This window comes from Diadema antillarum, unplaced genomic scaffold (genome assembly GCF_040938485.1).
Source record: "Diadema antillarum isolate AM-2024a unplaced genomic scaffold, OU_Dant_1.0 seq00000164_RagTag, whole genome shotgun sequence".
Taxonomy (NCBI): Eukaryota; Metazoa; Echinodermata; class Echinoidea; order Diadematoida; family Diadematidae; genus Diadema; species Diadema antillarum.
This window is the reverse complement of record NW_027271235.1, coordinates 412,940-424,919: the sequence shown is the minus strand read 5'-3', so window position 1 is coordinate 424,919 and position 11,980 is coordinate 412,940. Positions and strand designations below refer to the sequence as shown.

General features: G+C 39.4%; 1 protein-coding gene across 1 annotated transcript; it reads right to left on the bottom strand.

Moving 5' to 3' along the window:
- Positions 1 to 1,475: 1,475 nt before the first annotated feature.
- On the bottom strand, positions 1,476 to 10,974 carry LOC139728100 (dual specificity protein phosphatase 3-like). Its single transcript, XM_071639062.1, has 4 exons — positions 10,824 to 10,974; positions 9,171 to 9,282; positions 3,775 to 3,889; positions 1,476 to 2,681 (listed from the first exon to the last, which is right to left on the bottom strand). Exons 1-4 carry the CDS (start codon positions 10,952 to 10,954, stop codon positions 2,491 to 2,493), a joined length of 549 nt encoding a protein of 182 aa, XP_071495163.1. The 5' UTR covers positions 10,955 to 10,974; the 3' UTR covers positions 1,476 to 2,490.
- Positions 10,975 to 11,980: the final 1,006 nt, after the last annotated feature.

The window sequence follows — 11,980 nt, the reverse complement described above, 5'->3', positions numbered from 1 at the left end:
CGGACAAGTCGGGACCGGGGCTCATCCGGATAAGGGATTTGGCCGGATACGGGAGACTCAATGCTTTATACATGTACATCTATACATACACATGTACTGATGTAGCCCATTGTAGTACCACATGTAGTAATGTGTATACTGCAACCTTTTCATTGTTACAAAATAGAGGTTCGTGTTTGCAAGAATGAAATCATTTTCTTTTATAAATTCTTGGGATGATTTACCTAAATAATTATTAAGAAATGTATCAAGTAGATCTTGAAAATAAACAGTACGAGTCGACGAAACTACACTTCAAAATTCGATCATCACGGCTCGGCAAAGTCGACTGTAGGTCGCCATTGTTAGATTGAGTTGGGAATCCCCCTTTCCTCCCGTAATTATTTTTTTAAAAATCACGGCGAGATTGCGTCCGTATAGTAGAGAGATCCGGATAAAGGGAGGCCGGATAAGAGAGGTTCAACTGTATGTGTTTTTGTTGTTTATGTTCTGTTCTTGTCTCAAAACTGTAAACACTCAGTGTGCCTCCATTATTCCAGTACTCATACATACCTGAGGGAACTTATTTCGTACAAGGCCTGAAGGCTTTTCTCTTGTTCTCTTTTTCATTTTCATGAACTGTTTGATTTGGTAAATATGTAAAACTATAACTTTGCTTGTCTGCATTATGTCATATACTTAATTTTGATTGATTATTATTTTGGGTGTTTTTGTAACCAGGGATTTTCTATTGGAATGAATAAACAAACGAAACATCAAGTTTTGCACACGGTTGTGCACAAAAAAATCAACAAATGACTTCTCTGCGGGAGATTGTGTGGTCACACAAAGTATTTGCATTCACTGAAAGATGATTGACACATTTGGAAGCAATAACATGAATCATTGAAAGTGAAAGTATAAAATATTGCTTGAGACACATGAAAGCCCTATACACCACTCCCTCCTGTGTCAAGTTACTTGAACAACACTACTACCTTAAAGGAGAAGGTCACCTTCATAAACATGTGGATTGAGGGAATGCACCAATATTAGTTGAACACACCAGTGAAAGTTTGAAGAAAATCTGACAATCCAATCAAAAATGATGAATTTTTAAGTTTCTGTGAAGTCGTTGCTGGATGAGAAGGCTACTACTTGTACAATTTATGATATCACATGCATAGAATTACAACTGTATATAAGGAAAATATAAAAAGAACTTCACAAACTATCACTTCTTTTTTTTTAAAGTACACACACTTTTGAATTGTCACTGACATACACTGTATGTTAAAGGGTAATATTATTTCCCTTGCTGTTTAAAAGAGGCAATTCAAGTGCTCTTTTATCATGCAAGAAAAATGACAATATGTTGAATTATCTTTATATCTTTTATACAATTATCGTTATATACATGTGACATCACAAGCTTTAGTAGTCTTCTTATCCAGCAGTGACTTTGCCAAAACTTAAAAATCATAACTTTCCAAAAGTTTTGTTCCGATTTTCCTTAAAACTTTCACTGATGTGTTCTATCAAATTAAATTGCTGCATTCTCTAACTTGACATAAATATGAAGGTGGACTTGTTCTTCAAGGACAATAATCAAAAGTTCAAACTGCTCTTCCAAATCTAATGTGAATATTTTAAAACTTAATCTCATGAGGAATATTCCATCATATATAAACACTGTAAAAGTAAATATTTTCGTGTGACGAATTTTTCACGCTCGGCTGGGTAAGAAAATACTGTAAAAGTGGATATTTTCACGCAACTAATTTTTCCCGCTCGGCTGGGTAAGAAGAGATTTGCATGCTTTTAATTCCGCGGAATTAAGACATCAACTACTGAAAAATATGACAAGCAGAAATATTCGTGTGCTCTAACTTATTGTGCTACTTTCTGGTTTAGCAAAATGCACGAAAATTTCAACATCACAAGAAATTTCCACTTTTACAATAAGTAAGTTTCTCCTAGTCTTTGTACAGATTCTCACTTGCAATATTCTTCACACACACAAGTAGTTGAGGTATCCAGACCTATACTCCCAAAATTTCATAAGACATGTATTTTGTGCATTATAAAACCTACAGCACACTGGGGCCTCCTTTGGGCCTTGCATAGATTGTTTTGTTGTTGTTGTTTTTATCTATTCATCGGTGAGCTTTCAATTTTGCATGAATGATGTGGTCCACGGCAGATCATGCAATTGCCATCGAGATTTTTTTTTTTTTTGTGCACCCCATCTGCTGAGGTTAATGACCCTGAAATCTCATTTGTGACAATTCTACTCTGCAAAGTGCACATAAAATGTTTAAAGATGGCGATCGTGGCCATCATGTTTACAGTATCTACATAAAATCATTGCATCTGCCTATTCCATGGAGATGCCCATGGTCAGCAGATGACATCATTCACACAAACTGAAAGCCGTCAGTTGCACAAATCCAGCCAATAAGAGCACTCTAAATTATAAATATTTCCGAGGTGCAGACGAGGAGGCGAGTCTTATTTCTGGCGCAGCTCTTCGTCCAGTTGGCACAGCTGCAGTAGAAATCCAACGTTTGGTCCCACGTCCCGTTTCTTTCGCACCGCGCGGACCGCATCACGTGCCCGCATTCCCCGCCTCATCATGAGGTAAGCCATCGCCACGGTAGCAGAACGGCTGTAGCCAGCAACGCAGTGGACCAAGATTTTTCCTGATGACCAAATGATCAAAGTATAAATCAAACAATCAAAAAAAAAAATCACTGATTCCTGGATAGGTCAACTGTGTGTGTGTACATATATACAATGTATATATATATATATATATATAAAACATATATGTATGTATGATTTTTTATATTCTTTTTTTATTTCTTCAAGTTACAAAAGGGTCAACATGTGAAAAAAAAAATTAACATCTCAACATATTCTACTGTACAGAATCATTCTGATTTGTGTCTCCCAGTTTAGGAGTTTCCGGTCAGCTTTTTTATTTGGCAATCCCATTTCTAATACAGATGTTGTTTGTTTGATACTAAGAGCTTTTTCTGCTTTTACAACAATTTCCTGAAAGCAAGAATTATTAGGCAGAGGGGTGAAGATTAAAGTGTTAGTTTCCTTCACTATGTGCCCTCTGTACAAATGAAATGTATAAGATTGCAACTGCAGATCTTGTTTCATTGTCTCCGTTTCTGCAAAAGGGTATCCGATCAGTAGATATGCCACTGAAAAGTAATCTCACATTCTTTATTTGATGGCTCGGCAAAAGTATTTCCAGATGTAACCTTCTGCTTAATCACTCATAACATCAAGAAGTTGTTGTTTCTTCACAGATTGATGTAAAACTCATTATAGCAGAGTAAAACAGAGTAAACTTTATTATCAAGAAGTCAGATACAATAAACCTTCCATTACATTTTAGAATGATTTCACAGGACTAATCTTTTACATTTCTTTGTTTTGTATCCTGACAAACTGAGAAACCAGATCATTACAAAGTAGTTGTCATATGGCTTTTTTTAGATCCTCATTACAATAAGGTTCCCCTGTATTTGTGTGCCTCCCCCAGTAAAGGTTAAAGTGAGGTACAGCAATACAGTGCCTTGTTATTATGAGATCGCTGATATTCTGGGTCTTTCTTTACTTCAGGGCTAAAGGGACCTACAACATTATCTTGTTATATCAGGCACCTCGCTATATCCAACTTTGACTGTTATGACAAGGTTTCACAGAATGCATTTTTTCCCCAACAAGGAGAGGATGGACATCTATCTCTAAGGTAGCAAAAGGGATAGATATTCTTACCGTTCTCTTCATCAAGTGCTTCATCGATGAATCTCACAGCGGTGCCAAAATGTTCCTTGAGGTTGGCACCTTCGATGTCTGCGACCTTCAGGCCACAAAATTTGATCTTCACATCCTGAAATGAACAAACGAAACCAACATACTGATTTTTTTTTTTAAAGAAAAAAAGAAAAAAAACAGAAAAGAAAAAACATTTGTAATGATTTCTGGTGTGAAATGTAATTCAGGATTTGAGTTCTCGTCTGCTGAGAAGACCACAGCTGTGAACCCATCATGGTCCTTGTATGATGCACTTTGAGGAACAGGTTTGCAGTATAACTGTGTACCGGTACATATTCCTCATATGGCTGCCTGCAGTGATTTTAAAAATATGTTCAAAATATCACATTTGATACATAGGTGTAGGTCTGTTGTATCTCAAAACATCCTACCATATAAAATTTTTGCAATAAAGCCTAAAAAAAATATAAAGATACATCAGTATTTTTCTCATTAAACCATAACTGTAAATGGTTTAGTCTGGAAAGTATTTATTATAACTAAATTGTTCGCATTTTACATATTTAACAATTACTTATAAAATCGATTATACGGATTCAAATTTTTACAGTGGTTGTTTCATCCCTAACTCACATTTTATAAAGTAAATTTTAAAGCACTTACGCTGGGTTTTTGTTTTTTCTGCAAAATAATGGTAAATTATGCCTTTAAATCCTTACTTACACACTCCCTAGTCACTTCCCCTCTTCATTTCCTCTTCCTAGGTCTTCGTGCGGTGAATATTTTCAATAGCAGTCTTTTCAAGGACTACATACATGTGGTGTTAAAACAAATCTCTCTTCCTTATTTAAATCACCACCTACCTTTCACACAACACATAAACTCTGCTTTGTTCACTGATTGGAACATCCACTGGAATACTTTCTTCACAAATACTGTACGTGCCATACATTTATCAAGCCCAATTTTTCCAGAATTGGGACTTCCCAACAATTTCGCGAGTGGTTAAATTTGCGATTGTGGAGTACAGCACTCAGTTTGGAGAAATGTACGCCTGCATGTCCCATTCACATCAAGATCTGAGTCAATATTTTCATGTGTCTTTAAATTGTCGAAAAGCACCTGACACGCAAAATAAAAAAATATTTGCCGTATACAGTAGATACTGACATCAGGAAAATGTTGTCATTGAATAAAGATTACCCAGGGCTGCACACTAACCCATTTTTTCTACTGATCCGATCTGTCTGTTGGACGAGTAGGTAGGTACCCAGTTTTCCATTTTTACTGGTCCATTTCTGAAAACGTAACTGGTTCGACACTAATTTTTACTGGTCAGAGACCCTCGAACCAGTGCCAGTGTGCAGCATTGGATTACCTATTCCCGAATACTCTCTAAGGTTCCATCATGGTATTACTGTTGAACAGAGGAACATTGTGGCTTCAGTGGCCTTGCTATAGACTACTAGAACAAGTTTGGATGAATTAGTGAATACTTAAAGAGTTTGGCAGGTTCGAAAGCTAAGGTCAAATAATATGTCGAACCGTTTGAAGACTACGAAGTCCCAAGTATACTCAAGCAGGCGGCATCTCTACAGATAATGCCTTTTATAGCAATATCAGATCATCTTCAACGGTTAATGATGCTTTTAGTCCTTTTCAATATTAACCCGTTGAGAACGAGACCCGACTACTGTATACTCGGGCAGGTGTCTACGGGAAATGCGTGTTGTAGCAAAATCAATCCGTCTTCAATGGGTTAAACAACAATACAGAAGAGTCACAAGATATTTACACAGTGTGGTAACCATTGTCCACAATTCATCTACTTTAAATCAATTTCAGATATTTCAAATCACCTTGAACAGTACTACAGATGTACATGCAGAAAAACGTCTTGCCTGTCAACTCAATCCCTGGATCACCATCATGCTTTACAATTGGTACATATTCACATTATTTGTGACCGTGCACCTCAAAACAAACAAAAAGTCGCCAAACATGAATTTTTAGTTAAGACCATATTCTGAAAGAGCAGACTTTAAGCTTTAAAATGATGTATAACTCAAATCAAATGGACTCTCCTCACCTATCTAAATATTGGAAAGAAAGCACAAACTCAGGAAAAGTGTGAACTGAGAAAAGAGGCTCTGAAGTACAGTGTCTATTCAAGCGCTTAATCCATACCAAACCGTGCTGGCTGTGCGATGAATGGGACAAAAAACAGGAAGCGCTATCCTTTCAAAAGTTACTAGAGTTGAAAGTGAAGAGTGTGGACAAGGTTTTCAGAAGTGAAAAAGGGATTCTAAAGACACACACAATCACACTATTCTACCAAAAATGTTCGAGATAAATTGCTAAAAAAACACACTTTCCTGCCCGTCTTTTGATACCAAATTTTAGCATAATGTAAAAAGAAGACCCGCTCTTTCAGAAAATATGGAAAAGTCGAGTTCGGCTAGGTTGACCCATTTCACTCATTTTCAGTCCTCACGCAAAATCAGTGTGTGCGACTTTATGTTCGTTTTGAGGTGCGCGGTCACATTTAGAACATCAGTCATTATTCATTGAGTTACCCGGTATGAACATTTGGATTATTCACATGCTTTGTCATTGCTTAGGTCAGCATCCACATCTGTATGACCAATCACAGACCAGCTATTATGGTGTGCACATGAACCTAAAACCAATAAAATGCTTCAAAATAAATGTGGCTATCATCCATACATTTTCAGTTCTTGTTCATAATCTGTATTAAAACTGCACACCACTATCATAATAACTGCATGATAAGTTTGGTGAGCAATCATTGTGAATCTACAGTCCAATCACATGCATTGCAACTCTTTGGCTCATGTCCCCTCAGTATAAACTTTGGACCAATCACAAACGTCATAATAACTTTCGACCAATCATATGTGACCAGCGACAACGGTTTCAGGCAAAAGTCGCAATAGCAAATTTCCTCCTAGGCGGGGTACAAAGATCTTTATCATTATTTTTGTCGATTTGGGTTTTTTCCAGAAATCGAATCTTTGATATGTTTTCTACATCTACACTAAATTTCGTAGCATAAGACTACGTTTTTCCTATCGAAAATGGAATTTTAAGCACCCTATGTTGGATCGCACTCGTCAGTTTCGAGCTTCTTTCGAACGCCGCGCCAATATCCCCAGCGTTGCTACGGCGCAAGGTCTCGCATGCGATTGGCTGGTGCGTCGCGCACATTTACATAATTTGGCTTTCGGAGACACCAGTTGCAGCGTTTGGGGAATGCTTTGTCCACGCGTGCATATGTGATTACATGCTCCATTGTTCTTGCTATAGTGGTTTATACGCCGTAGTGCGTGCTCTTCGTTTGGCTTTCTATCCAAACTATTCTACCGCAATGTTCGACCACGGAAGTGAAACAAATATCATGTACGTAGCACGACATAATCGTGTGAAAAGAAAAGAAAAAACAATAGTCTACTTGTACATGTAGTAAAAATTATGACAGCAGACTGACTCAAGGGAAGGTAGATGAGAGGAAAGGAGAGGTCACATGAAACCAGTTATATTCAAATACTACACATCAAGATCGCACGAAACTAACGAGTCGTGTTTGTTTGTTTGTTTTAATATAATTAACACCACCAAACAAGGCAACATATGTACGGCTTGTAAAAGCAAAACAAACAGGAAGCGTGACCTTTGCCAGCACTGTCATTTTTCTGCCTTCAAAAGGGTCGGCAATGATAAAGTCAAATCAACAACAATGAAAACGCGATTTGTAAATGTGTGGATTCGCCACCCGCTCCTGTTACATGCACATAGTCATGGCGTGTGGATACCATTGCGTAATGCGTGCACCATACACATGTACACCATATATCGTATCCGCCATCTTGAAAGACGTAATGGTAAAACAAACCAGAGCGAACCGCATTGTTTTTCGGCGCCATACGCTGAGCTGCTAGGAAGGGTGCCCGGGAAATTTGACTCTCTCAGTGAGCCAATCAGAAGGCGATGTGATTGCTAGAGGCAGAGCTTAACATCGATTGGCACCATCGTACGGATGGGTGATTCTCACCTCGCATCGCCGCTCGGACATTGTCTTTGAGAAAGAGGTGAATCTTCAAAGCCCATTTTCTCGCAATTTTGTCAGGCTAACAACTTAAAAAGTGCATTTTATTTCGCTTTCCATGCCCACTTGTGGTGCCAAAGAATGCAAGTGTTTTATGTCAATGCAAAGCTTAGGAAATGGGCAATGTGATTCAGTGAAAAAATGAATTTTCAAAATGCCCGACTTTTGCCTGAAACCGTTGTCGCCGGTCACATATGCCTCTTATTAACTTTGGACCAATCACAAACCTCATAATAACTTTGGACCAATCACAAACTTCATAATAACTTCGGACCAATCACAAACCCCATAATAACTTTGGACCAATCACATGCCTCATAATAACTTTGGACCAATCACAAACCCCATAATAACTTTGGGCCAATCACATGCCTCATAATAACTTTGGACCAATCCCATACCTCATAATAACTTCGGACCAATCACAAACTTCCAGGCCTCGAATTAACCGACGGCCACCGACGGCCATGGCCGTCGGTGCCCCTCTCGTTGGCGGCAATGCCTTTTTTTCCTTGATCAAAGTTACGGCCAAAAAAAATGTGCCCTTTTTCTTGTGGCCATGGTGCCCTTTTAGAATGAAAGTTATTATTTATGACGTATAATATGCCCTTTCTCAAAGTCTACACTTTAATATCATACCTTCAGTTCACTCGCGTCCCTATATATCTGATTCAAACTCAAAGTATCTTTCCAAGATACGAGACGACGTGTAGAAGTCTACGTACATGTACGCCCGACCGGCTTTTACCGTCCCTACTGCCTCCGCAGCGCAGTGGCAATAGAGTTACTAGCCAGGCAGCGGTGGGCCGGAGCAAGTGGTCGCAAGCTATGCTAAAAAATGCCAGGCCTGTCGGACGGCTGCGAGCATTGCCACCTCTCTCGCTCTGCAGTCATGCCCGCATGCTCAAAGCAAAACGGCGCCGGAAGTGCTCCAAAGCGAGCGCGGCATACGCGTTGAGAACGTACTGTATTACAGAACCTACATCGTATTGCATATGGCCTACTGCCTAATGTCGTCTGCTGCGGAGAGATCTTATGCGTGCGTGCGCTGCTGGAGTGTAGCAGCATGGTCAATAGCATACAGCTCTAAGGGGCATTCACATCACGTATAAACACCCAACATGCCCTTTCCAATGTGGCCTTCGTGCCCCTCTGACTGACCTAAGTGCCCTGGCCTCTTGGAAAAAGTGCCCTTTTCTAAATGGCCTTGCCCCTCCAAAATCCTATTTCGAGGCCTGAACTTCATAATAACTTTGGACCAATCACAAACCTCATAATAACTTTCATCTGTGTTGACGTGAAAGGCTGCATTCCCCTGCCCACAGTTCAAGACGTGGGTGATACCAAGCTTGCCCAGTTTGTCCTTGTTCCTGGCAATACTTCTGTAGGAGGATATGGTTTGAAACTGTCAGAGACTATGGACACAGCAAAGACATGTAGTAAGCTAAAATTTTCATGGTGATTTTATTTTCTCAAACTTTGCAAATTTATTTTGAATGGTGAAAATAACAATGCCGAATGTAAAAATTAGCAAACACAACATCGTGCAAGAATTAGTTCTAAAATAATATGGGCTTTAGAATCTCTGCAATCTGATTGGTCAGTTGTCATGCACTTATTTGATTCTTACTGATCCACACTGAGCCATGGGTCCGGTAAAATCCGAACGCATGGCTCAAGTCTTGTACAGTGTTGTAGGTGTACCGGACGCATGATGGGGAAAATGGTTGTATTTCATGAAATTACGGACCCATTTATTAACACAAATGATGCACAGGCCTATTGTGTGGATCAGTGTGAATTGGATGCTGTCGTTTAACTTTGGAACAGTCTAAAATCCACTCGTTGCGCTCGTGGGTTTAAACAGTTCCTAAGTTAAACTTGTGCATCCAACTCTCACCAATCCGCTCTGTCCTGTGCATCATTTGTATATTAAAAATCAAGCCAGTACGGGAATGTGAGCAACAGCAGTAGACTATTTGTAGCAACTACTGTACACATACACTGCAGGTCTAGCCCGCTGGCTGGGCCATGATGTAGTTATATCTGGGGTATATATACACATGCTAGTACAGACTCAGATTGCACAACCAGCGACCAACATTATATGTGCCTGGTGCACATCACAGGCTAGAAGCATGCTGTCACTTGCCGCAGGGTTTTGAGGCCTGTGTACGGGTCGTGAAAGGTCTCCGGCTTTAATATATGTGCTATGATGCTACTGTAAATCCAGAAAGTTTTGCCTGATGGAAACATGATTTTCTCATTTTTTTAGATCTTGAATTTTAAGATCTTCAATTTAAAATCATGGTATGCTGCGTGCATCTTCAGTGATATTCAAACTTCCATTTGAAAATGAAAAGTTTTTCAAGACATTTTCATGCTGGCATTGATACAAAATAAAGGGACAAAGGAATTTTCTGTCAATTTTTTATCACAATTTGCAGTGGACTTTGAAAAAAAAAAATCAAATTAAACTGAATAGGAAAACCAATGTCATGGTACACAATAATTTTCAGGTGATCTTAAAATTCAATATCATCTCTAAATTCTTTGTGAAACAGATTCCTGGAGGAATTTAAACTCAAGCGGGAGAGGCCGGGTGGTAGCATATGTTGGAGCGATGCTCAGCTGAGGATATCGAAATAATGCACTAGGATTAACGTTAGCGTTTATTCAGTTTATTTCCTACGGAAGAAATTAACGTTACCCAACTCTAACCCTAACCCTAACCCTTACCCTGATCCTAAACTGAGTAAACTCTAACCCTAATCCTAAAGCATAAATGATTATTCATATCCTCGGCTGCGCATCGCTCCAATATATGCTACCGAGAGGGACACGGTTTGCGAAAATTGTCTCACGGCGGGAGAGATGGGGTCACTGACCGAGGGAAGGGTTTCCTAATCTGGCTTGTACTCACTCGTCCCCCACATACACATTGGTGAAGACTTCATCACAGTCATTCCGGAGGCCTCCGAGCGATTCGTCTTCGGACAGCCACAAAAGCCCGTCAAGCTCCTCTACAGTGCAGGGATCAGAGTCAGCAGCCATGGCAACAAGATGGAGGCAGGTAGTGTGTCCTATCTGTACAGACAAAAGGTACAAAAGGTGTGTGAATGATTATACACATTGTTGGAATTATACATCCTAGAGTATCAATTCATAGATATTGATAGGAACTTTCTGTATTAAAGCGTTCAAATACTTTACGCCATATATGTCGCACGTCTATTTTTTTTTTCTTAAATCAGAACTTGAGGGCAATTTCACTAGTGGTTAAATTCGCAATCGTGGGTACAGCGTTGAATAGAGAAATATATATGTGTGCACATTTATATCTGGATAATTAAGAGTTAACGTTTTAACAAATTTTAATAGCAGCTGACTCACAAAATTCCTGAAAATAAAAATCTTGCAAAATACATATGCTGTAGGGCCTACACTGTATGCTAAATACCAGCTCAACTGAATTCATGAACTGACTGAAATTACAAGACTGGTGCTTGATATATGACATAAATGGTATCCCGGGGTACCAAATAAAAATCAGCCATTTTGTTGAATTTTTTTTTTTTTAAAGGTTGTACCCAGGGTGCCAAAAAGTGGGAAATATATTTTTGTGCTGGAGCTAGCACGCGCTGGCCACTGGCACTGCACTGCACTGCACTGCACTGAAGCACTGAAGCACACGCTATATTGCCAGCGCAGCATACAGTACCATGCATGCACAGTATCACATGCAGTGGCATGGGAACGACTGTAGACGCACACACAGGGCAGTGCATGCATTTCTCCGCGGCTGTCCTCAAGTGGACGTGAGGTGGCGCTACACAACGTGGTACCCCGGGGTAACGCGTGATGCATCACATGCATATCATGAGAAAGACACGGAATGTGAATTTCCCCTGGCAGGCATGTAATGTACTATTGTATGTACATTGATCACACTCATCGTACTTTACCACTTCATACCACAAAATAAAGAACATGTAGATTGTTAACATTATTGTTAAGGTATTTTTGCATTCTAACTTCCTCATCAGTTGATAAGCCTATTCTGAACCTGAGCCAAACGTT

What these genes read in the sequence shown, in the direction of transcription:
- LOC139728100 (XM_071639062.1), bottom strand. Translation starts at nt 10,954, where the DNA reads ATGGCTGCTGACTCTGATCCCTGCACTGTAGAGGAGCTTGACGGGCTT. An exon ending in AATGTGTATGTGGGGGACGA is followed by an intron (nt 9,283 to 10,823) that starts GTGAGTACAAGC and finishes ATCCTCCTACAG; the next exon opens with AAGTATTGCCAGGAACAAGG. An exon ending in CAGATGAAAGTTATTATGAG is followed by an intron (nt 3,890 to 9,170) that starts GTTTGTGATTGG and finishes TGTTCATTTCAG; the next exon opens with GATGTGAAGATCAAATTTTG.